At 45.6% G+C, this 26737-nt stretch overlaps 1 protein-coding gene across 1 annotated transcript; it reads right to left on the minus strand.

Moving 5' to 3' along the window:
* Positions 1–659: 659 nt before the first annotated feature.
* AGMAT (agmatinase) lies at positions 660–13670 on the minus strand. The gene is made up of 7 exons (XM_056123245.1): positions 13312–13670; positions 11392–11594; positions 6410–6458; positions 4990–5185; positions 4375–4554; positions 1682–1766; positions 660–1007 (listed from the first exon to the last, which is right to left on the minus strand). Exons 1-7 carry the CDS (start codon positions 13590–13592, stop codon positions 934–936), a joined length of 1068 nt encoding a protein of 355 aa, XP_055979220.1. The 5' UTR covers positions 13593–13670; the 3' UTR covers positions 660–933.
* Positions 13671–26737: the final 13067 nt, after the last annotated feature.

A 26737-nucleotide genomic window follows, 5' to 3' on the forward strand; every position in this document is an offset into this window, starting at 1 on the left:
AAGCCATCCTGGTTTTTTGAGTGGGAAGTTCACAGGCACCTGAATGTTATTTTCTTCCAAACTTTCCTGATAGTCCTAAAACCAAGGTGCAGCCCTCAGTTCCTCAGAGAATGCAGTATGCAATCATATCCTTTTTATGGAACAGGAATTTAAAAAGGAATTCCTTTTTAAAGGAATATACTATAAAGAAATGGTTTTTTTTATTCCTTCACTTTTTAGATAATCTTAAGTGAAAATAAATTCTGCATCCTTTTCCACTCTGTCCACCATTATCATCAAAAGGGGGAAAAAAACAAAGTAGCATAGTGGTTTTTGTTTTTGTTTTTTATGCCAACTCTTTAGAAATATTCACTGTTTAGAGTTCAACTGGATGCCCTGGGCTGAAAGCCACCACTAAAAAAGTTTGATTGTCATAAAACCAGTCATCCGGGGGCTGGAGAGAGTACAGCAGGCACACACTGCATGTGGCTGACCAGGGTTTTATCCCCAGCACCACATATGGTCCCCCAAGCACTGCCAGGGGTGACCCCTGAGTGCAGAGCCAGAAGTAAGTCCTGAGCACTTCCATATGGTTCAAAATCAAGCAAAAAAAAAAAAAAACTAGTCCTCAATTTGCCCATGAATTTTCTTATTTATTTTTTGTTGGTTTGGGGGCCACACTTGGCAGTGTTCAGGACTTCTGGTTGTGTGCTCAGGAATCACTGTGGGCAGTGCTCAGGAGTAAGCTGCATGCAAGGCATCTTGCTCATGAATTCCTGAGAATCCATCATTGATATAATGTTTTATTTGTATCATTTAGATAATGTGGTTACAATAGTGTTAGTGTCCGTGGTATTGATGTACAAAGTCACATCGCAACCCCACCACCATCCCACCCCACCCCCACCACCAATATGCCCAGATGATCTTGTTTCATCTTCAAGTGCAGAGGACTCAGACAGTCTTCACTTTGGGAAGAACACAGAGCATCTCAAACAGCAGGTTGGCTGCTATCAGCGCCGTGTTCCCTGTAGAGAAGTGAAACCGCTGTGAACACCAGGCAAAGCGTGTCCTGAGTCGCTTCTCACTTGCAGCCCTCCCACTTGTCCACTCGCCCCTGGGCCTCCCTGCCTCTCCCAACAGGCCTGTCCTGACATTCTGCTCCATCAAGTGCCATGTAGAAACAATAACGTTCAGGTGCTTCTGTGTTTACTCTGAACAGATTTTCCCCAAAGGGAAACCCATAATGATGCAAATTGTATTTATTTATTATCTACCCACAGAGGCTATGAGACCTACCTCCTAAGCTTTTCTACATTTAAAATTTTTGGACTAGCTTTGAATATCCCTCCTAAATCAGCTCCCAACTTTATTAATATTAATATATATTTATGCCTTGAGAATTTATGATTCCCGTGAAAGAGCAAAAACAGGTGGGACTGTGTGGCCCTATCACTAAACTAGAGGCTGGTTTCTCTTCTGCAGATTGGTGGGCAAGCTAATAATACTTAGTCACCTCCCAGGGGGGTTGTTAGGGTTAATTAGTTCATGTTTGTTAGGAGTGCAATAACAGGTTTATTTTCTTCACCAGAGGCCAGACTCAGCAGGTTCCCAAGAACCCACCCGTTTCTACTGGTGAATTATATTAATATTCTTTAAGCTGGCAGCTGTACCACAGGTCACACACAGCTTCCGTACTCACCAGAAAGATCGTACATCGGTGAGACTTCCACGAGATCACAGCCCACCACACTGAGTCCTTGGCAGCCCCGGATGATCTCCAGAGCCTGTGCAAGTTTGAGTCAGGAGTTGTCCACAGAGGAAATCATTCATGAGAAGAAGCGACCCTAAAGCCCTCAACAAATTTCTTACAACCCATGTCTGTCCTTTGACTCAGAACTGCTGCTCTCCCTTCATAAGTATGTGTTGACAGCTCAGGACACCAAAGACAGAAATGACCAGTGAGCAGTCCCAGCCCTCGAGAGCTCCACATTGTGATGATGGAGAAAGGAACACCAATCAGTTCAATACCATACAATAAGGACTTCAAGAAAGACAAGTGTTAGGACCAGAGAGACAGATCAACCTTCTGAGCGCATACTTTGCATGCAGAAGGCCCAAGTGAGATCCCCAACACCGCATGATTTCCTGAGCACCACTGGGTGTGGCTACAAAAATAAAAATCAAAAAACAAGCTCAGGATATAGGAGAAGAGAGGCAGAGAGATAATACAATAGTTAAAGCACTTGCCTTGCATACAGCAGACCCAGGTTCATTTCCTGGCACCACATATGGTCCCCTGAGCACCGCCAGGTGTGGCCCTCCAAATATCTATGATATAAGCACCTACAAGAATCTTACAAAGTGGATTCCCAAGGAGGGAACACAATTCCAGGAATCTGCCGGATGCAGAAGACTTAGAGGAAGGTCAGAAAGAAGGAGGGAAAGGCTCCAGCATGGAAAAAGGGTTCATAGCCAGTACAGCTGAGATGCCAGAGAGAGTCCTTTTCTGAAATTGCTGCCCTAGTGCCAATGAAAAGGTCCAAAGGACGGGAAGCTGAGGATTAAGGGCTGTGCCCTGGACATCTTTGAGGAAAACAGGCTGAAGAAGGCATTGAGGCTTGTTCTCCTTCCTGAGGGTATCTGCCTGACTGCTTAAGGAGTCCCCATGCATTTGTTCACAAGGCTTCTGGGTTTGTTCAGGGACTTGTTTTTGGCTTGTTTGCTTGGTTGGCTTTGTCCTTTCATTATGGGGCCACCCCTGGTGGTGCTTGGGGCTTACTTCTGTGCTCAGGGGTCACTGGTGGAGATGCCAGGGATTAAATCTGGATAGGCTCCATGTAAGACAAGCACCTTGCCCTGTACTATATCCCTGGCCTTCACAAGTATCTTGAAGTACCAGTTCAGGTACTGTTCTAGTTCTCACCTCCAAGGACAGGGTGGGCACCCAACAAGGGCCCTAGCCTCCCAAAAGGAACTTTTCTGTTCTAATCACTCTGCACCCCCGCCCTGTCTTTGTGCGTTCAACACTCCGCACAGGAATTTCACCTGGGTGTCTCTAAAGCTCTCCCACCACCTTGGAAGATATTAATCCCACTGTGTACACTTGTAAAATTCAGCCCTGAGGATCAGAGAGGTTACAGCGCTTCCATGAGACCAGACCCCAGTTTGATCCCTGGAACTGCATATGGTCACCCAAGTTGTGATCCCTGAACAAAGATCCAGGAACAAGTCCTGAGCACTGGTGAATATGGCTAAAAACAAAATGTAAATTTTAAAAAATTGTTTGACTTTTTGTGTCACACCTCTAGTGCTCAAAGGTTACTCCTGGCTCTTAACTCAGGAATTACTCCTGGCAGTGTTCAGGAGACCATATGGGATGCCGGCAATCAAACCCAGGTAATTTGGTGCAAGGTAAACGCCCTACCCACTGTACTATTGCTCTGGTCCCCATAAATTAAATTTTTTCAATGTAGGAGTACTGCTATTTATTCAGCCACTGATTAGGCTGATTGAATTGTGCATGAACTCTACCCCATAAATTAAATTTTTAACAAATTAATTCAAAGGATGGAGAGTTTCAGCAGGTTAGTAACTTGTTTTGCACACAGGCAACCTGGGTTCAATTTGACCCATTATGGACCCCTGAGCACTGCCAGGAGTGATCCCTGAACTCAGAGCCAGGAGTAAGCCCTGAACACAGCCATATGTGACCCAAAATCAAAACTAATTCATTAAGTTCAGCTCTGTAAAAAGAAGTATATTGTTCATTTTGTAAGTTGTTCATGTATATGTGTGGTTCTAGGGATCAAACACAGGGTTTCACACATGCAAAGCAAATACTCTGCCACTGAATTATAGCCCGAGCCCTACGATATTCTTAAGAGAGGGTACACCACTGTCCCCATAGTCTTACTAGAAGTAGACCACAAAAGGAGGTAGACCAAATGAAAGATTATACTATTCCTTGGGGTTAGAGAGATAATGAACTAAGTGCATGTTTATTTATTTTTTTTAATTGAATCACCGTGAGATACAAAGTTACAAATCTAAGCGTATGTTTTACATACAGGGAGCCCAGGTTTAATCCCGGACACCTCATGGTACCCCAGCAATGCCCAAGCACCAAACAAGGAATAAGACCTGAGCACAGTAGTATTCAAAAAAATAAATAACCAAAACCAAAAACATTGTATTCTGTATTGCTCCCAGACAGGAAATGAGGGCCCTATTCAAAGTCAATAGCCCCTAAAATTGAGTTAGGCTCTTCTCTAGTACTGACTTCAGAGACCTACTTCAAAATTCCTATCCTTATTCCCAAAGACTCGCTACTGGTCCCTGGAACAAGGGAAGTTGAGATCATCTTCAGAGTTGCCCCTGGTGGAGCCTCCTTACCTGACTGGGAGTGAGACCTGCAATTTCGGGCGTCCCTGTCCCTGGGGCATAGGCAGGATCCAAGGCATCAATATCAAAAGTGATATACATTGGTTTGCCTCCCATCTGCTGCCTCACTTCCCCCATGAGCGGAACCAGTGACTTCATCCAGCAGTCTTCCGCCAGCACCACCCGGAAGCCCTGAGGAGGGAGAGAAGGTAAGGGCTTCTCCAGAGCAGCACGGGCCCACCCCAAGCCCCGTGCTCTCCGTGCATCGTCTCTGAGCCTCAGTCTCCACGACGGCAGAACTACTGTCTACATTTTTCAGACAAGAAAGGAAAGAGACAATGATGGGGAAGAAGCAGGGTTGAAGGCCAAAGCACTAACTCTGGGATGGGCTCAGAAAACTCTACCATGGCGAGAGGGAGAAACTCAAGCCAGCCCATGCCAACAGCTGCTGGGCAGTTCAGAGCAGGTCCGAGCAGGAAATGGGCCTTTGTAAAGTCTACAGAAGGAAAGGATGTCTGTCCTTCCTGTCGGCTCTTGGGCTAGGAGCTTCCGGGAGCCACTCCGCCTGGGAGTAGGAGGATGAGAACCAAGGTGGCATTTGGACCACCAAGAGGTATGATGAGTCACCTGATTCCGGCTGTATTTGTAGGTGTCCAAGGTTGTGGAAGAGCCCCGGATGCCTATCTGGACCACACGCTTACAGTCCAGGAGTCCTTCTTCCACGCAGCGGCGGAAGGGCGTCCCGTGATAGAGCTTCTCTCCTAGGGCCTTGTCAGCTGTGTCCATGTGCGCGTCCACATGCAGCAGCCCCACAGGGCCATGCCTGATGACAACACAGCAGCTCAGAGGCCAAGTCTCTCACTGGACCCCAGCACAGCCACCCTCCAGGCCACCAAGACTCAGGGACAGTGGTTAGCCACAGAGGGGAGAGATGGCATCAATTACCAGCCTTGCAATGCGTTTCTATCTTCAAACCACATAACAACTCAGAAGAACAGTAAACTCAAGAAGAGATGTCAGGTGGAAAAGCTATATGTGGGTGCTGGAGCACAGCAGGTAGGGCATTTGCCTTGCATGGAGCCAACCCAGGTTTGATCCCCGACCTCCCATATGGTCCCCTGAGCACTGCCAGCAGTAATTCGTGAGGGTAGAGCCAGGAATAACCCCTGAACATCACCATGTGTGACTCAAAAAAGCCAAAATAAATAAGCACTGAACTGTCCTCCTGTTGTTCATCAATTTGCTCGAGTGGGCATCAGTAACATCTCACAACAAATTGTAAGACTTGTTACTGAGGTTTTTTTTTTTTTTGGCATATCGAATACGTCACAGGTAGCTAGCCAGGCTTTGCCATGTAGCGAGATACTCTCGGTAGCTTGCCAGGCTCTCTGAGAGGGGCCGAGGAATAGAACCTGGGTCGACCACGTGCAAGGCCCTACCCGCTCTGCTATTGCAATAAATAAATAATAAAATACTTATATCACATCCCCCACCCCCCAACAGAAAGTTACCATGCGTCCTTCCTGTATGGGAATTCTGAAACTGCCAATGCCTTGACCCTTTTCTTTCTCTTCCTCAAACTAACTAACCCAAGTTAGTCAACCCCCGGAAAATTCCCACTAATGAAAAAAAAATTCGTATTCTTCTTCTCTGGGAACAAGTGTCTCAGGATTAAACTGGTCTCGGCAAGCAATACAACTACGTCTGTTGGTATTTATTTAACCTTTGAAGCAAAACAGAAACTGAAGTTAACTAGGGCTGTATATTCCACGAGGGGCTCATCTTCCCAAAACAAAGGCAAGCTGAAAACACTGAATAGATATAGGGCCAGGGAGGGTGACCAAGCATGTTAATAATAAATTATCTTGGCTTCCTATGGTGACTGACAGAGACAAGTGGAGCTCAACCTCAATTCTGACCCACAGAAACAACTCAGTTAAGAATTTTCTACCACCCCAATACCCTGAGCTGCCAAAGGTCACCAGATACCAAAGGTCACTTTCCTGAATTTTGAAACCTCCCTTGGGCCCAAACACTGGAGACTTACTTTTTTGCCACTGCTTGCAATATAGGATATGTGATTGTGTGATCTCCCCCTGCAAAGAGAACAAGGAACACATATGAAATGTGGATAAAATTTAAGAACTGGATATTACATAGAACAATCTCCAATTTGCCCAAGTTTGCCAGTCTTTAAACAACAATGAAAGATTATAATCCCCAGCAAAAATAAAATCTTGTTTAGTCATAGTAAAATTGCCACTGGATGTGTGAGATTACATTAAGATTCAAAAGAGGAAATGAAACCAAAAACATCCAGAACAGATCTGCCCAATAGAACTTTCTGCAAAGATGAACATATCCTGAATTTACATTGACCAAAACAGTGGCCACTACTCATCTGTGATTATTGAAATGTGGCTCATTCAACCAGGAAACTATTTTATTTCATGTAAACCAATAATCAAAATAAGACAGTAATTGAAATAATTTTTCTTTGGGGGCCACAGCTGGCTGTGCTCAGGGATGACTCCTGGCTCTGTCCTTGATCTGAACTCAGGAATTACTCCTGGATGGCCCAGGGGTTGAAACCAGGTCAGCCATATGCAAGGCAAGTAGCTTACCTTCTATATTCTCTGCCCTGAGATACTAAATTTAATTAATACAAATTTTTTTCAAGGGAGAGTGAAAACACAGCCCCTCTACAACACAAGCCTGCAGTTCAGTTCCCACATTTGGGGAACTCGCAGGGATCGGCACATCTAAAGTACAATAGGCCAAATTCAGCCTTGGAAAACCACCCGTCTGATCACGGCCTCTTTCCTGCCAGGTAAATATCAAAACAATCTTTTATTTTTTAAAATTTTATTTCTGGATTTTGGCTACATGGTGATGCTCAGGGCTTACTCCTGGCTCTGCACTCAGGGATCACTCCTGGTGGGGTCAGGAGACCATATGGGGAGACCGGGGATCAAACCCGGGTGGGCCACGTGCACCCTATCTGTACTATCACTCTGTACTATCACTGTGGCCCCAACAATTTCCTTTTTTTAAAAGATAGAGACCATATGAGTCAGTGCTGGGGGGGGGGGGGGCGAGGGGGAGTTCCCTATGCGACTCCTCACGCTGCTTGGAGTATGCAGTGAAAGGGATTCAACTCGGGGACTCTCACTTGAGCCATGACCCAGGCTTAAATTAACTATTTATTTGGTTTGGGGGGGTCACACACTGTGAGACATAGGCGCTATTCCCAACCCAGAGGTCACTCCCGGCAGTACCCAAGGGACCATACAGTGCTGGAGAATGAACCAGCTTTCTCATACAAAGTATGTGCCCAACCCCCTGAGCTATCACCCAGCTTTTCTAAAATTAACTTGAAATAGCCTCAGGCGACCAGTGTCAGCTATGTTGGACCTTTCTGGATATTCCTACTGATGATTTTAATAACAATAAAAGTTAACATTTATTGAAGCTTAAAATCTGCAAGCATTTTATTTTTTATTTAGTATAATTGGTTGGTTTGGGAGTCACACCAAGCAGTGCTCAGGGTCTATTTCTGGCTCTGTGCTTAGGAGTGACTCTGGACAGTGCTCAGGGGACTGACACAGATGTGGTAAGAGTCTTATCTGCTTCTCTCCGACCCCGTACAGAGCCAGTTTCACTGGGGCACCTCAGATGGAGCAGGTGTGCTCTCCCCACCTGCTCCAGGTGAAAGAAACCCCAGCGACCACAAGCTTACAGAAGCAAGGCCCAGGTATGCGGGTTCCAGGACTAAGACTCTAGCCACACCTCGGCGGCAGAAGAGTCAGGCTGTCCCTCCCCAGCTCCCCGCCCACTTGGGGTCCTGGCTATTATGCCCACAATCTGCTTCCAGGCACCATCTCAGTGAACCAACAGCCTGGTCCAGAGACTCCCAATTGAATCTGGAAATGGATTAGCGCCCTACGGAGAAGTCTCTGGACCCCCGACCATTTACATTCTTAGAATTCCAGAAGCACACTCATGATATTCAAAGTGAGCAATAGAAAATAAATTATCTAGTGTCTGCCCCTGGCAGGCAAACTATATGGTGGTGGGAAAATTCGAGCAAACTATAATGCCCAAAAGTAGAGAGAGAGTATTGGGGAAATTGTCTGCTACAGAAGCAGGGTGAGGACTGGGATAGGGGAAATGGATACTGGGGACATTGGTGATAGAAAATGTGCACTGGTGGAGGGGTTGGTGTTCAATCATTGTATGGCTGAAGCTCAAACAGGAAAGCTTTGTAACTGTATCTCACGGTGATTCAATTGGGAAAAAAAAAAAGAATCTTACCTTCTGTAACTCTCTGGCAGTGCTGAGCCCTTTACATGCACTTTCAATATTTGCTCCTCACAGAGCACAATGTAATGAGGTAAGAAGGAATGTTAGACCCAGTTAGAGATAAGGAAATGAAGTACCAACAGCAAGTGAGGTCTGGAGAGATAATTCACATATACAAAATAGCTAGTGAGCGGCAGCACTGAGATTTCACAACACCTCTAAAGCTACACTCCTCACTGTGATGTTCTGAGGGGAGGCCCTTACCTTGGCAGATACACATTTGGATTTTTTTTTCAAGGTGTCACTTTAACTTTTTGAGAACAAAAATGGAGAGTAATGTTACAAAAGCAGGACAATGTGCATGGACAGCTCTGTGGGTCTCCTTGAAATAAAGTAATTCAAAGGGGCTACTGGAACTTGTTAGCAAAAAAGAAAAATATGTTTTTAAGGTCACTACTGGGCGCTGTTCGCAGTCTTCCCAGAAGTGGGATCAAGGTTGGAACAAGGGTGAGAGGACAGAGGCACTTGCCAGGATGGATGCAGAATTTAAGGAATGCCAAAAAATTCACTCATCAAGATACATACTATTTTTTATGGAAATTTTCAATTTTTAAAATTAAATGCCAAAAAGTGTCCATTATAAACTGTAAGGAAAGACAGAATTTGGGGCTAAAGAGTAAGAACAGCAGGAAGGGTGCTTGCCTTGCACGTGGAGAACCCAGGTACCAGCCCCATCACCACATTATGGTCCCCTGAGCACTGCTAGGAGTGCAAGAATGACCCCATAGTGTAGAGACAGGAGTGAGCCCTGAACACCACCACCAGGTCTGGGGGGAGAGAGAGAGAGAGAGAGAGAGAGAGAGAGAGAGGAATACAACAGATAATGCACTAGGCTTGCATGCAGCCGACCTGACCCAGCACTCCATATGGTCCCCCAAGCCTGCCAGGAGTAATCCCTGAGCACAGAGCCAGAAACATCACCAGGTATGTCCCAACCCTCCCCCTCACCAACACCAAAAAAAATAAAAGAAGGAAGGAAAGAAAGAACAAAGGAAGGAAGGAAGGGAGGGAGGGAGGGAGGGAGGGAGGGAGGGAGGGAGGGAGGAAAATTGATTTAGATTCATCGGCCAAAGGCAAAGTAAAACTGATACGGTGTTTGCCTTGCATGCATCTGATCGTGGTTTAACCCCCAGCAATACATGGTCCCCCAAGAGTGATTCCTGAGCACAGCCAGTTGAGGCCCAAATATAAAACTTTTAAAAAGATCAGCTCAGGGGCTGGAGCAATAGCACAGCGGGTAGGGCATTTGCCTTGCACGCATCCGGCCCGGGTTCGATTCCCAGCATCCATATCGTCCCCCAAGCACCGCCAGGAGTAATTCCTGAGTGCAGAGCCAGGAGTAACCCCTGAGCATTGCTTGGTGTGACCCAAAAAGCAAAAAAAAAAAAAAGATCAGCTCAGTAAGTGTAGACTCTGAGCCATACTAGAAGGAACACCTACTCACCTACTACAGACTTCCTTTCAGCACCCTTCATATTTTACACACAAGTGAATGAAATCCATCCCTGTTCATCATACTAGTCCAAAATGTAAGTAGTCCTTACTCCAGAAACTAAACTACATGAACTTATTTATCTATTTATCTATCCATCTATTTATATATTTAATGGTAGTGCCGCTGAAGATGAAACCCAGAACACATGCAAGGCAAGTGTTCTACAGATGACTGGTTAAAGAAACTTTGGTACATTTACACAATGGAGTACTATGTAGCTGTTAGAAAAGATGAAGTCATGAAATTTACATACAAGTGGTACTACATGGAAAGTATCATGTTAAGCGAAATGAGTCAGAAAGAGCGGGATAGACATAGAAAGATTGCATTCATATGGGGAACATTAAGTAACAAAATAGGAGACTAACACCCAAGAGTGGCCGAGATTAGTACCAGGAATTTTGCTCCATGGCTTGGAGGCCAGCCACACGTGCTAGGGGAAAAGGGAGCTCAGATAGAGAAGGGAGCACCATATAAAGGGTGTTGGGAGGATCCTCCCAGGATTGGAAAAGCATGCTGAAAGTAGACTATAGACCAAACATGATTGCCACTCAATGCCTCTCTTGCAAACCACAACACCCAAAAGAAGAGAGAGAGAGAGAACAAAAGGGAATGACCTGCCACAGAGGCAGGGTGGGATGGGGAGGATGGGGGTTGGGACGGATACTGGGACCCGTGGTGGTGGAAAATGGGCACTGTGTAGGGATGGGTACTTGATCATTGTATAACTGAAACCCAAGCTGAAAAATGTGTAAGTCTATAACTGTGCCTCATGGTGTTTCACTAATAAAAAAAAATTTTTTTTAAAAAGGCAAGTGTTCTACCACTGAACTCCATCCTTGGGCGCTAAAAATGTCCACTCTCCTACTATTTCTGGTTTTTTGTTTGTTTTGTTTTTGGTGCCATCCCTGGAGATGTTCAGTAGTTCCTCCTGGCTCTGCACTCAGGAATTACTCCTGGCGGTGCTCAGGGAACCATATGGGATGCCACGGATCGAACCCAGGTTGGCCATGTGCAAGGCAAAAGCCCTACCCACTGTACCATCACTCCAGCCCTCTCCTACTATTTCTGTACTCACAGAAGCCTGCCCTACAGAAGCAGCAGTTCTCCCTCCCACCCATGGAGAGTGACCCTCACCCAAGTACCACACTGGCCCTGGCAGAGGACATTACCCAACGTGAGTGGTACACATCCCGTAGCCACGATTTTCTGGTAGGCCTCTCGGATGAGGCGGCAGCTGTCCTGCAGGTTGTACAGGTTGACATTCACATCACCCAGGTCTGCAACCATGAGGGACTGGAAGGGGAGGGCCCCCGTGCTGGGGTTAACCAGGCGAATCATCACGGATTCTTCCCGGATTCGCCGGGGTCCAAATCTGCAGGAGGAAGAATCACCCTATGAGCCACACATTCAGATTCAGAGGTGTATTTCTTACCTTGACACTGTTGACACTCCAGGCTGTCAACAAGGCTGTGTCCTTATGTATGTTTCAGAGGCCGCAAGGGGACTGAAGGGATCTGCTCTGTGGACTGCAGAATGTTTTAATAGCAATCCTGAACTGAACCCATTCAATACCTCCATCCATGGTCAAGTGTCCCTTGGGGTGAAAATTCCCTGATTGAGAACCACTGCTCAAGGTTATATATCTCCCAGACTTCAGTTTCCTACCTAAAAAATAATAGTGACGGGGGGCTGGAGCAATAGTCCAGTGGGAAGGGCGTTTGCCTTGCACGTGGCCAACCCAGGTTTGATCCCCAGCATCCCATATGGTCCCCCGAGCAATGCCAAAAGTAATTCCTGAGTACAGATCCAGGAGGAATCCCTGAACATAGCCGGATACGACCCAAAAAGTCAAAGTAAATTAATAATAATAATAACAATAATAATGGTATTTACCCTTTTGTAAGAATCAAGTGGTCATGCAAAGTGCTTTGCACTTAGTGGACATTTCATATAGAAGGGCATTTGTTAATCCAGGAGTTGGGGATGTGGCACAGCGGTGGACCATTAGCCAGACATGCGTGAAACCCTGGATTTGATTTCCCATTACCACTAAAGAAATAGGGTGGAGAGGCTCAATGATAAAGTGAAGGAGATCTGGGTTCCATCACAGGCAATGCAAAATTTCAGTGAAAACAAATAAAGGGACTGGAGCAATAAAAGAGTGGAAAGGGCACTTGCCTTGTATGTGCCCTGACCAGAGTTGGATCCCTGGAACCCCATGTTGTCCCCAAGGCACGATCAGAACAGTCCCAGAGCACAGAGCCAAGACTAAGCCCCGAGCAACTCTGAGAATGGCCCCCTCAAAAAAAGGTGGGGAGTTCTGGAGTGATAGTACAGCAGGTAGGGCGTTTGCCTTGCATGTCACTGACCAGGGTTCAGTCCCCAGCATCCCATATGGTCCCCTGGCACCTCCAGGAATAATTCCTGAGTACAGAACCAAAGTAACCCCTGAGTATTGCCAGGTGTGGCCCCAAAAGAAAAGCAAACAAACAAAAAAAAAGCAAGAGGGACGCCAGAGTGATAGTACAGTGGGGTAGAGTGTTTGCCTTGCATATAGTCAACCTGAGTTTCATCCCCAGCATTCCACATGGTCCCCTGAGCACCCCAAGAGTAATTCCTGAGTGTAGAGCAGGGAGTAACCCCTGAGCATCGGTGTGACCCAACCCCCACACCACCCACAAACACACAAAAAAGGTAGAATTCAGACCTTCAGTGACTTGAATTAGAAAGAGTAGATTCTCAATAATTTACCTTAGGGGGGAAAAAATGCCTACATTTCTGCCATTCTTGAGTCAGACGTTTGAGTCTAGAGGTTTGGGGAGAGGATAGCCAGCTGCTTCGAATTCCCAAAGGTAGTATCGCCGTCTCTGTAAGTTGTAGGTACCCACGACCAAAGCGCAAAGCAGGCCCATGCGGGGAAGGCTCGGTTCCCGCCTTCCCTCCGAATTGAACACATGTTGAGCCCTCCCCCACCCGGTCCATCAACGCTCCCGGGATTTCTGCAGCTGGGTTCAAGCTCCCAACACACCCCGCGCCCAGTGACCATCAAGCTGCCCAGCCACGTGTCCCCCCAGTCTTTCAGGCCTTACCTCGCCCCAGGACGGTTGGAGGTCCCAATGTCCAGGGGCACCCCAACGAAGGCGGCGTCCAGCCCCTCGGCGGAGGCCTGCACGGGCAGCCGCATCATGGAGCAAACGCCCACGGACCTGGCCACGAACTCAGAGCTGGGTGGCAGGTTCCGGGGGGCGTCGGAGGCCTGGCGGCTGGGACTGCGGCGAGGGTCGCCGCAGAGCCCCTCGAGACGTAGCCCCCGTGCGCCCCCACGGGCGCCCAGGCTCCGGGCGCAGCCCCATGCCCACAGACTGAGCATTGCGCCCGCCCCGCGACCCGCCGGTGTCCGCGGCCAGCGCTAGTGCGCCCGCGGCCAGCGTAGTGCGCCCGCGCCCGCGCCCGGACCGCCTGGCTCAAAGGGCAGGGGGCCCGGGGCTCAAAGGCTCGGCCGTGCTCTCCCCCACAGGCCTCCCTGGACTTCGTCCTCCCGCTGCTTATGTAAATAGAGCCGGCCAGGGGCTTCAAACCTTGCCACTCTCTGTGCCCGAGTATTCCTGCGCCCCACCAAAGGCAAAAACAAACTGGCCACGGACAGCTTTTCCTTCCTTTCAGACTATATATTTTTTTAATTATTAAATTTTTTTAATATTAAAAAATTATAGTTTGTACAAGATGTTTACAATAGTGTAAATGGTCGTGGTCTTGATTATTACCGCACACCACGACCACCACTACCACCAAATTTTTCAAGACTCCACCTTATGTCAACCTTGGCATCTCCCTCTCATCCACCTCAACCCCAAATTTGGTAATCTCAATTCTGCAACCAAAGGCCAAGGGTTTGTCACGTTCAGGAGTCTGTCTGTCTGTCTGTCTGTCTGTCTCTTTCTCTCTCTTCCTTCCTTCCTTTCTCTCTCTCTCTCTCTCTCTCTCTCTCTCTCTCTCTCTCTCTCTCTCTCTCTCTCCTCCCTCTTTCACTTTTTAAATTTGTTTTTATACCACACTTGGCAATACTCAGGGTTTACTCCTATCTTTCGCTCAGTGATCACTCCTAGTAGGGCTTGAGGAACCATATGGGGTGCTGGGGATTGAACCTGTTGGATATTAACCCTAAGTGTTTTAGGCTTCATCAGTGAATTGCCCCTTTTCCTCCTCCCAGCAAAAATTACAGTGCTCTTTCGAGCATCGCTAATCCTCTGAGTTTATCTTTAACCTTTTCTTTGTGTTTTATACCTTATTGTACAGTTCCCCAATTACTTGGTTACTTGGTTACTTCTAAGTCAAAACTTTCTGGTAATTCTGGATTTTGTATTTGTAGTGAATTACTCGCTTTTCTATTTCCTTTATAGCCTTTTCATATTTTACTATAGAGCAATGTTCTTTGCTTAAACACAGAAAGACCATAATGCTATGCTCCTAATATTTGGGAGTTGAGTGACTCTGAAATGTATCTACTCCTGGGCATCTGTCATATTACTTGACTCAGGCTCCAGTTGCGGTAGTTCCTAACACCCCAAAAGGGAGGTCCCGCTGTGGGATTGGGATGAACCCGGACTGAGTGGCAAAGCTACCCTGGCATCGAAATGGAACAGTCTAGGAATCATAGATGCATGGTCTTGGTGCAAGCTGTTATGACTTAAGAGACAGGACCCTGGGGAAGGACATGCTGAACTGGCCTGAGGATTTAGTCAGGGATTTACAGTAAAAGCCTCGCTTGTTTTCAGGGCCCAGAGAACTAAATTTTGGGATCTTTATCTCTTATTGTGTTTATCCAAACAACTATAAGTATTGGTAAGAAGTAGAATTAATTTTTTGACTAATTGTTTGATATATATATGACTAGAGGGATATATATACATATATATATATATATATAACTAGAGGGAAAGAGAAAAATAATATGGATATCCCTTGGAGACAGAGCGTCTCATTGATTTTATCTCCCCCAGAGAATTGCCTCTGCTGGAATGTTTTACCACTGTAAATCACATAGACATGCAGTTCTACACCTCTCACCCCTTCGGATGTTCTGTAAGTATGCTATCAGCTCTGCATTAAATGTGCCATTTTCACCATCAGGCTGTGGTCCCCATCTCTCTGTCTCTCTGCTGGGGAGGTCTGGGGAGGATGGGAGGCGGCTCTCCTCCATGCCAGACACCCACACATTATTTTGTGAACTCACAGAACCTACTTTGTTTCATTTAGTTATTTATGTAATGCTGGAAAGCAACCCCCAGGCCTCATACAAGAAAGGCAAGCAGCGCTGAAGAGATAGTACAGAGGGAAAAGCATTTGTGTTACACCTGGCTGATCCCAGTTCTAGTCCCAGCACCATGTATGAACACCACCAGGGGACACTCTTGAGCACATAGCCAGAAAAAGCCCCTGAGCAGCAGCAGATGTGGTCTCAGCCCATGATGAATGTGTTTCCTATTTAACATATTTAGCACCAGGGGCTGGAGCCATAGTACAGCAGGTAGGGTGTTTGCCTCACACGTGGCCGACCCGGGTTCGATTCCCAGCATCCCATATGGTCCCCCTGAGCACCGCCAGAAGTAATTCCTGAGTTCATGAGCCAGGAGTAACCCCAGTGCAATACCGGGTGTGACCCAAAAAGAAAAGAAAAAAAAATTAGCACCAGGTATATGACTCAGTGGTAGAGCTTATGCCTTTACTGTGTGAGGCCTGGGTATAATGCCCCCCCACACACACACACACAAACACACACATGCACACACATTTAACCTCTAAGATGACATAGCACAGACATGAACCAGATACTTATTAACAGGAAATACCAGGTTATGCTAGGAGGACAGCAATCATAAAAGAATGTGCTTCACGTCAGAACTCCCTCATTATTTTGAAATGCTGGCATGAAAGAGTAGGATTGGATTAAAAATATACCAGTGTTAGGGCCAGAGAAATAGTACGATGGCCTTGCACCAATCAAAGTTCAATCCCCAATATCCCGTATGGTCCCCTGAGTACCATCAGGATTCCTCAGTGCAGAGCAAGAAGTACAGAAGTAACCCCTGAGCATCTCTGGGTGTGTCCCCGCCCCGAATAACAATGTTATTACAGAACATTTTGGTTATACAACTGTTATTTATTATTTACATATGTGGTGCCAGGGATCAAACCCGGGGCTTTAGACATGCAAGGCAAATGCTCTACCACAGCTACATCCCTGGGTTGCACAATTGTTATGGATAGTAAAATAAGATATTTCTTAACATATTTTAAGTCTAGTTCATTTTTTTCCCCCTTTGCTAGGATGACTGGGAGATCACACACAAGCCTGGTTGTGGCATTCGCACCCATAGTCACAGTGCTCCCTTAGAGTCATGCATCCTTTAGTGTGCTGGCACACAAGATGCTGTAATACTTGTCAGGGGTAGATGTGGTGCTCACGGTGCTCACGGAAGACCAGATTCCTAGCTGCAGTGCTCACATTCTTTTCTGATGCATGCTTGCTACGGGTCAGACTTGTGATATGACCCACATTAGCTGCCCTACTCCAGAAGTCACACACTCTGTTTGGGGTGCTGGGTATCTCAGAGAGAAGCAGAGATAGCCACAGCGCATGCAGGCAGCCCTATAGAGATGTAACTCAGGGTCTCACATTTGCAAGGCAGGTGTTTCTGTCACTGAGCCATCCTCTAGGTCTGGTAAAAATATTTTTCTTTGCAACTATAGGAATCAAGTCCAGAGCCTCATCCATGTAAGCAAACACTCTAGTACTAAGCCATATCCCCAAGTTGTAAGTTCTTTGGGGGAGGGAGTACCTCCTTGGCAGTGCTGAGAATCACTGAGTGGTGATTCACAGTGGTACTAGGGAGGTGATGCAATGCAGGAGTTAAACTTCGGGCCAGGGGCATGCCAGGCATGCACTTCAACCCTTTGAGCTAACTGCCCAACCCCTGGCCTGTACAATTTTTTAAATTTAATTTTATTTTTATAAAATTATTCACAATATTTGATTACACTTAATATTTGAACACCAATCCCACCACCACTACACCTCCTCACCACCATATTTTGGATATTTCCATTCTGAACCCCAATCCCTGCCTCAAAACTGAACTGAAATAATGTTTTGTATTGTTTGTTATGAATAAACCACTGAAAATGCTACAAAAAACTTTCCTTAGGGGAGAGTGTGTGAAGATTATTGTATTTCACCCAGGGGCCATTAAGCCCTTCTATAAAACACTACTAATATGTTGTTAAATTAAATCCATCTAATGAAATCTAAGGATTTGAGCTGCCAGGCTGGGTCCCTTGGGGCGGGGAGGGGCTTCACCCGCCCCACTCCAGGGCACCCCGAATGAAACAGACTGGTGCAGGGTCTGTTGTTTGACTATGGTATGTGTTGTCTTATGCTTTCTTCCGAGAGAGAAGGACAATGAGTCTCTGGATCAGGGACATTGATGAGATTATCTGGCACCAGCCAGAGGTGGCTTGTGGGTGTGACTACCAAGTTGCCAGAAATGTGGGGGGACATGGACGAAGGTCACCCATTCCTGGTTCCATTGAACCCGGAGTTTTCAATCACAAGTTTCACATACCTGGGTTTTCTGCAAATCCACTCGTGTGTGAGGCTCGGCCTGGTCTGTAAAATTTTTTTTTAATTTTTTATTAGTGAATCGCCATGAGATACAGTCACAGACTTACAAACTTTCGTGCTTGTGTTTCAGTCATACAATGATCAAGTACCCATCCCTCCATCAGTGCCCACTTTCCACCACCAATGGTCCCAGCATCCCTCCCCCCACCCCCACCTCATCTCCCCCTGGTCTGTAATTTTTTTTCTTTTTGGGTCACACCCAGAAATGCACAGGGGTTCCTCCTGCTCTGCACTCAGGAATTACTCCTGGTGGTGCTAAGGGGGCCACATGGGATGCTGGGAATCAAACCTGGGTCGGCCGCATGTAAGGCAAACGCCCTCCCTGCTGTGCTATCGCTCCAAGCCCTGGTCTGTAAAATGTTTAATAACAAAGTTTTTTTTAGGTCATGGTCAACACACTGATTAAACCTGACAGAGAGAAGAAGGCATATGTTGGGCTTGCTCCTGACTATGATACCTTGGATGTTGCCAACAAAACTGGGTTCATCTAAACAGTCCAGTTGGTTAAATCTAAATATAATTTTTTTCACCATAAAAATTTTTCTTTCAGGGCTGATGCAATGGTACAGCAAGTAGGACACTTGCCTTGCATGCAGCTGACTCGGGTTCAATCCCCAGCATCCCATATAGTCCCCTGAGCACCACCAGGAATAATCTCTGAGCACAGTGTCAGGAGTAACCCTGGGCACCCCCGGATGTGGTCCCAAAACAAAAAAAAATTTTGTAGGGCCAGGAGATAGCCAAAATGTTCAAGGGTGCTGCCTTTTATGCACAAGATCCTAATTCCATTCCTAGCTCCAGATAGCCTCCAGCCCATCACTAGGTGTAGCCCTGGAGTGATTCCTGAGCATGGAGCCAGGAATAATCCCTGAGCATCACTGGGTGTAACCCAAAAACCTAAAAAAATTTATAAAGAAAAAAAAAAAAAGAAAAGTCCTACTTTATAATGCATTTGGGGGCTAGAAGTGTAGCTCAGTTGTACATGTGTGTGAGACCTTGTGTTCAGTCCCTAGCATCACAAAAGGAACAAAAACCTGTCAAGTCTGTAACCATTTCAAGTATAAAAACTGACTCTGGAAAGTTGCATTCATAGAAGAAACCTGACCTCAATTCAATACCTCAATCTCACCCCCCCCCCACCCATATCGCATGGTGCCCTAGGCACTGCTGGGAATGAGTCCCTGAGCACAGAACTAGAAACAGCCCCCAAGCACCATTAGATGTCACTCAAAAAATAAATGAATGAATAAATGAATGTTTGGTAAGCAAGTGAATAAAAAGACGTGGAAACTGGAAAGTAATAATTCCAGAGAGGTTTTTAGTTTTTTAATTGGGCACCACACCTCACAGTGCTCAGGGGCCACAGCGAACAGTGCCCAAGGGACCAACATGTGATGCTAAAATTTGAACTATTATTGCAGTCACAGTCATATGCAAGGCAAGTGCCTTAACTTCTGACCCTAGAGTTTTTCTTTCTTTTTGGGTCACACCCAGCGATGCTCAGGGGTTAGTCCTGGCTCTACACTCAGGAATTACTCCTGGTGGTGCTTGGGGGACCATATGGGATGCCGGGGATTGAACCCGGGTCAGCCGCGTGCAAGGCAAACGCCCTCCCGCTGTACTATGACTCTGGCCCGAGTTATCTTTTTTCTTCGGTGCTGGGGTTCAATCCCAGTTCTCAGGGACGAAAGGCACACATTTGATCACTGAGACACTTCCAGACCTTGGAGTGATTATTTTTTCAACCAAAACCTGTCCTGACAGTTCCACACTTCGTCCAGCGATCTGCATGGATTCCCTTTGACTTGATGAATGAGGCAAGGATTCTGCAGGTGTCAACACTTCGAACTTGTCTGTGCTTGTGGAGACTCAGAAATGACTGTGCAGGAGCAATAGTACAGCGGGGCAGGTGCTTGCCTGGCACACATCTGATCCGGAGCCCATCCGCAGCATAGAGTCTCCTAAGCCCACCAGGAGTGATCCCTGAGCACAGAGCTAGGAGTCAACAACACTGGGTGTGGCCCAAAAACAAACAAACAAAACTAATGAAGAAATGACTGTGCAGCAACTCCAGTCTCCTCAAGACGTCCAGCAGGGGACTCTGTGACACTCCTCTCCTTTTGTTATCCAGTCTTCACCCTTGTCCCTGGCCTTAAAGAAAGGAATACTTTTTGTAAAAGCGTGTCAAAATCTCCATCTTTCTGTAACTATAAAATCACATACCCACCATTGCCTCAAGAATATACATGTGCCCATGGTGTCATTTCCAATAAGATTTTCTTTTCTTTTTTTTCTTTCTTTTTTCTTTTCTTTTCTCTTCTTTTTTTTGGCAGTACCACAGATCAAATTCAGTTTTTGTTGTTTGTTTGGGTTTTTTGTTTGTTTTTGAGTCAACCCAGCAGTGCTCTGTACTTACCCATGGCTCTGCACACAGGGATCACTTATGGCTGGGCTTGGGGGGACCCTATGGAGTGCTGGGGCACTAATCCTGGTAGTGCAAGACAAGCCCTACCTGCTGCCTGCCCACTCTCCGGCTATATTAATATGATCTTTGTGCCATTAAATTTTTTCTTAAAGAATATATTAAAAAATTTTTGAGCTCTAGGCAGTCTCGCATACATTTTCTTAGATGGCATTCTGCTTTGCCTACGAGGTCAGTGGCATCTGAGAGTCTCATTCTGCATCAGTAAAATGGGGCACTTAGGAGCAAAACTCTATCTTCCTGACTATGACACAAAACTGCCATTTCAGCAGCCTGGCCCTTGGAGAGAAAGGCATTAGGCAAATGCAATGGTTGCTCATTAGTTATAAATGCCATAGTCTGGGCAAATAGATCTGACTCAAATTATTAGTTAGACTAAATAGTCAATAATTGATGACTAAAGGGACTGTAGATTTAAACTGAGAATCTAAAGTGACACATGGGAAAATGCTGCTTAGACAAAGCCATCTGTGAGCCAATTCGTGCTAAGCAATCAAATCAGAAGCACATCATTACCTGTGTTTGAAGGATTAGAATCAGTGCTAGACAAACTGCAGAGACGCCTCCAGACTCCGCATCAGGCTGAGTCTCATGTCCAGGACACCTTGGAGGGGGGCAAGAGAGCCCCCCACCTGCCTAAATAGCTCCGAAGCTGAAAACCTCCAGAACCAAGTCACCACCATGCTCATGGCTGGCATCCACAGGCTTGGATGTGCCTCATCCAGAAATGAATCAGTTGAAATACATTTGTATGCGGGTTTTGTGACCGAAATCTCCAGCCTCTTACAGAGTCAAGGATTGATGACATCCCCCCATCCCGCTGTTCTGGGATCCTGGAAGTCACACCCATGAACTACCTCTGGCACCATATAAGCTCATTTACTGGCCATGATCTGAGACTCATGAATAAATCTCGAAAGAGATCAACAAGTTGTAGAGATGCTTCCAGACCCCAAAGTCATTATCCAGTTATAAAGTTAACTCCAGCTATATCACCCCGTTCAAAATTTTTAGAAACCCTGAAGTGTGCAACATCTAATACTCTAAACCCCTGATGTACCAGGAGCAGCACAAGGCTTAAACTGTAACAACTTGCTAGTAATCTCCTTATACGAGGACTTAATGACTCCAGGGTGAGATACAACAATCTTCACACACTTCAAGAAATTTTTTGATCATTTTTAGCAAATCAATCATAACCAGTAACACAAAATGAATCACTTAGGGACTGCTACTGGGGTAGGCTTGGGTACTGGTCAGGAAAATTGGAAATAATGGTGGTAGGAAGGTGAATGGTGGTGATTGTTGTTGGAATCACTATATCACTATGATCCTGTTGTTCATAGATTTGCTCAAGCAGGCACCAGTAACGTCCCCATTTGTCCTAGCCCTGAGATTTTAGCAAGTGCCACATTGGAGGCTCTTTCAGGGTCAGGGGAATGAAACCCATCATTGTTACTGGGTTTTGGCATATCGAATACGCCATGGGGAGCTTGCCAGACTCTGCCATGCAGGCAGGATACTCTTGGTAGCCTGCCGGGTTCTTGTTGTTGAAATAGTGAATGAAATAAATCATCGTGAACAACTTTATAAAAATAAAATAATTTTTTTAAAATCAGTGCTGGAAGTGCAGAGATACCAGCAAATAAAGTATGTGTGATACAATGTTGCCTGCAGTATAATACTGTCAGAGGAGTGATACAGAATTTATTGTGTTTATTATTTCCCTTCTGAATTCAACTTGTTATACTTTATCTCATTTGTCCTCCCAGTTCTACTTATTTATAAAAGCAAGACATTATTTATATTTGTTAAGAAAACTGAAGTGTATATTTCAAGGCAATTTACTCCCCAGGATCCAAAATTAGAAATAGTCTTTCTTGTCAAAGATTTGGGGTTTTGTAATCTTATTTTTGGGAGGGCAGGTCCGTGGGAGAGGAGGGTGGGGTTCAGGGATCACTCCTGGTAGATATTAGAGGACCATATGCTGAGCTGGGATCAAACTAGGTATGGCTGGGTTCAGGACAAAAGGCTTAATCCTTGTACTACCTCTCTGGCAACTCCTGATGAAGATTTGGGTGGAGTTGTTAAAAGATAGTTATCAAGACAAAGTCCCTTGAGCTGGATCAGTAATAACCAGTAAGAAGCTTGCCTTGCGTGTGGCTGACCTGAATTCCATCTCTGGCATCCCATTAAGTCTCCCAAGCACCTGCAGAAGTAATTCCTGAGTGCAGAGCCAGGAGTAACCCCTGAGGACTGCCAGGACCCCCATAAATTAATTTATTAATTAATCACTGTATCACTGTCATCCCATTGTTCATCGATTTACTCGAGCAGGCGCCAGTAACGTCTCCATTCGTCCCAGCCCTGAGATTTCAGCAGCCTCTCCTTACTCGTCTTTCCCAACGGTATTGGAGGCTCTTTCAGGATCAGGGGAATGAGACCGTTATTGTTACTATTTTTGGCATGTCGAATACGCCATGGGTAGCTTGCCAGGCTCTGCCATGAAGGCGGGATACTCTCGGTAGCTTGCTGGGCTCTCCGAGAGAGATATATATATTTCCATCTATGATTTGCTGCCTACTGTCTGAACCCCATCAAATATCGTGTGGTAATTATGGAATTATGGATTCCATAATATGGTAATCCCTACCCATTTTCCATACTTACCACACCATAATTAATTGATAGAATAAATAAATAAGAAAACAGAGTCCCCTGTTCTGGACATCATTTGCACCCCTAGTGTTCATCAAAATGAAGTTTAAGGGGCTGGAGCAATAGCACAGCAGGTAGGACGTTTGCCTTGCACGCGGCCGACCCAGGTTCTATTCCCAGCATCTCATATGGTCCCCTAAGCACTGCCAGGGGTAATTTCTGAGCGCAGAGCCAGGAGTAACCCCTGTGCATCGCTGGGTGTGATCTTCCAAAAAAAACACCAAAAACAACACAGAACAAAAAAAAATGAAGTTTAAGATCAAGATTCTAAATACCCATTTCCTCAAATAAACCTGGTTTTTGGAACAATGGCCAGCAGCCAAATAGTTTGGCTGAGCTCAGAGACAAAAGAACAGAATGAAAACGAGAAGCCAGGCTTTTTGATTTCTTATTTAAAGTCCTGACCATTTCACTGTAAAACAGTCAAATAGACTGTTCTCTTGGTGCAATCTTGGCTGGATTTTCTCTTTTGCTTGATGTAATTTTTAAAAATCTTTCATATTTCTTCTGCTTTTTATTTCTTTTGGGGGTCACACCCGGCGATGCACAGGGGTTACTCCTGGCTCTGCACTCAGGAGTTACTCTTGGCGATGCTCAGGGGACCATATGGGATGCTGGGAATCGAACCCAGGTCGGCCGCATGCAAGGCAAACACCCTACCCGCTGTGCTATCTCTCCAGCCTCAAATCTTTAATTTTTTAATTACAAAAAAAATTAAAAATTGTAAGAACTTTAAAAATATTTGGTTTATCCTAAGTAAAATGTTAAACTATTTATTTTCTCCTTAAAATCTTATAAATCTTTAATATAAGCTTTTAAAAGAACCTATACTTAAGTATAATTTATGTTACAAAATTCCCCTATTTTTTGTTTGTTTTTCAGGCTGCACTCACAGTCTGCAGGACTTACTCCTGGCTCTGCACTCAGGGATTATTTCTGGCAGGACTTATGGAACTGTATGGTGTGGAAGGGATTGAATTTGGGTCAGCAGCATGCAAGGCAAGCTTCCTATACAAATACTATCACTCCAGCTCACAAAATTCACATGTTTTAGGTGTATCACTAAAGGATTTTTTTGTGTTGCAAACTTGTGCAACCATTACTGCATCCAAAGTCTTAATGTACTCACCACCCTCCAAAAATGTCCTCATGCCTTACTGAAGGTGCATTTTTTTTTGATAGTTACAATGACAAATAACAAGCCATGGAAATTCCTATTTTGCCTAGCTTCATTTACTGTTGGTAAGCAAGAAAACTGCAAAAACCCATCAACAAATGTCGGAAGAAAATACCATACACTGATCAACAGCTGTTTGCTCAAAATAGTTTATTCATCGACTCCAGTTTCAGAGTGGCAGCCAAGTATGAGGCTACCAGTTAAGTCTGTAGGATATAAAGACAAAACAGTAGCTGTCTTCTCCTGAAATAAATTGGATGTGAGTTCAAAAACTTAACCTTAAAGTTTTAAGGTTTTAAATCCAATAGTTTTGATAGTAAATGTTTCCCATGAGTAGAATACTTAGACTTACATTTGCAGAAATCAAAATAGAAAACCTGAGACCAGGTGCCAGAGCAATAGTACAGCAGGTAAGGCATCTGACTTGTACATGGCTGGTCCATCCCTAGTACCCTATATCAGTCCCCAGAGACTGCCAGGAGTGACCCCTAAGTACAGAGTCAGGAGTAAGCCCTAACTGGATATCATCCAAAACCAAACAAATAACAAAAAACTGAGACAGAGCAGGGATGTATCACATATGTATAGCACACGCCTCTCATTTGAGTAACCCTGGGTTAGATTCTTGGTACAATCAACCAAATAAAAAATAAATAAAACAGGACCAGAGAGATAGTGCAGTGGGCAGGAAGCTTGCCTTGCATGGTTCTCTGAGCACTGCCGGAAGTGATGCCCCTTTCCACTACTTCGGGGGGAGAGGGTCCCTAGTAATAAAGTCATACTGGATAAAATTAATGGTAGATTAAATATTGCCTCCTACCCCCCAAAACTTCGCCCCCTCAGAGAGCCCAGCAAGCTACCAAGAGTATCTCGCCCCCACAGCAAAGCCTGGCAAGCTACCCGAGACGTATTCAATATGCCAAACACAGTAACAAGTCTCACAATGGAGACGTTACTGGGCCCGCTCGAGCAAAATCGATGAAAAATGGGAAGACAGTGTTTTGTTGTTTTTTTATTAAAAAAATTTCAATTTTTACTTAGTAATTTACAAAACTACTTACAACAGAATTCAGGCATACAACATTCTAACTTCAGAAATAATTTTTTAAAAGTAGGAGAGGGGGGGGCTGGAGCGATAGCACAGTGAGTAGGGTGTTTGTCTTGCACGAGGCCAAACCTGGTTCGATTCCCAGCATCCCATATGGTTGGTCCCCTGAGTACCGCCAAGGGTAATTCCTGAGTGCAGAGCCAGGAGTAAACCCTGAGTATCACCGGCTGTGACCCAAAAAGTAAAATAATAATAATAATAATAATAAAAGTAGCAGGGGTGTGGCTAAGTAGAAAGAATGCTTACCTTGAGTGTGTGTGGCCTGGGATTCAATTTCTGCCACCTCAGAGTCCCCCAAACTGCTGAATATGGCCCCAAAGCCAAAGAGGAAAAAATTTAAAAAAAAAAAAAGTACTAACAGCCCCAAATTTAATGAGAAAACAAAAGCCCACAGTCCCAAGAATCTCAATGGCTGCCAAGTACAAGAAACATTAAGAAAACCGCAGTACTGAGGCTGGAGAGGTAATACAGGGGGTAGGGCCCTTTCTCCAGCCTACTTGGGACATTCAGATCTTTCATTGCAATGATTTTCATTAAGTTTTACATGTGAGTCACTGTCTTGGGATCCCAGACATCTAGTTCTCTTGTTATTGTGATTATCTGTGGGTCATGCAGCTGACACGGTTGGTTCAACCTCGAGTGCCACCAAAGCCACCTGAGTACTGCTGGTGGTCTAAGCGCCCGCTTTCCCCGGGGCCCCAAAAAATAAAAAGTTATGCTATTTAAAAGTGGTAATTTTAGAAGTCGGAGAGAGCACAGTGGGCAGAGCGCTTGCCTTGAGCGCGGTCGACTTGCGAAAATGCCCACATAGTCACTGCATATCCAAGAGAAAGCTCCTGACCACTGCTACCTACCAGGATCAATCTAAAGGGAAGCCACGGCCACGGAAGGGGTCGCCTAGCAACCAGGGACGCAGAATGCAAACCGTGCATTGGCCGGGACGCGCCACGTGATCGTAAGTCCCCGCCCATCGGGAGATGCCGCTGTAAGAAGTTGAGACTGCGCAGGCGCGTTTCCATCAGGTTCTGAGCAGGTGCATACGTGCGTTACGCGCGGGCTCAGAGGCATTTATCTGTGTTTCTTCTGGGGTCTTTCCTGAAGCCCCTGTGCTTGAGTGGTGAGACCAGGGATGGAACTCTCCATCGAGGCCTTTCCGCGGCAGCTGTAGTAAATGGTGCTAAATAAACGGCGAGGATAGCTTGGCTGTACCAGAGCTGGATGATGTGCCTCTTTTAAGACCAGAAAGGTTTTTTTTTCCCCCTTTTTCCTTTGGCAATGTGAGAGGGAGGAACCACACCCAGCAGTGCTCAGGGGTTGCTCAAATCTCTGCGATCAGGAATTATTCCTTT

Source organism: Sorex fumeus, unplaced genomic scaffold, assembly GCF_029834395.1.
Source record: "Sorex fumeus unplaced genomic scaffold, SorFum_2.1 ptg000047l, whole genome shotgun sequence".
NCBI lineage: Eukaryota > Metazoa > Chordata > Mammalia > Eulipotyphla > Soricidae > Sorex > Sorex fumeus.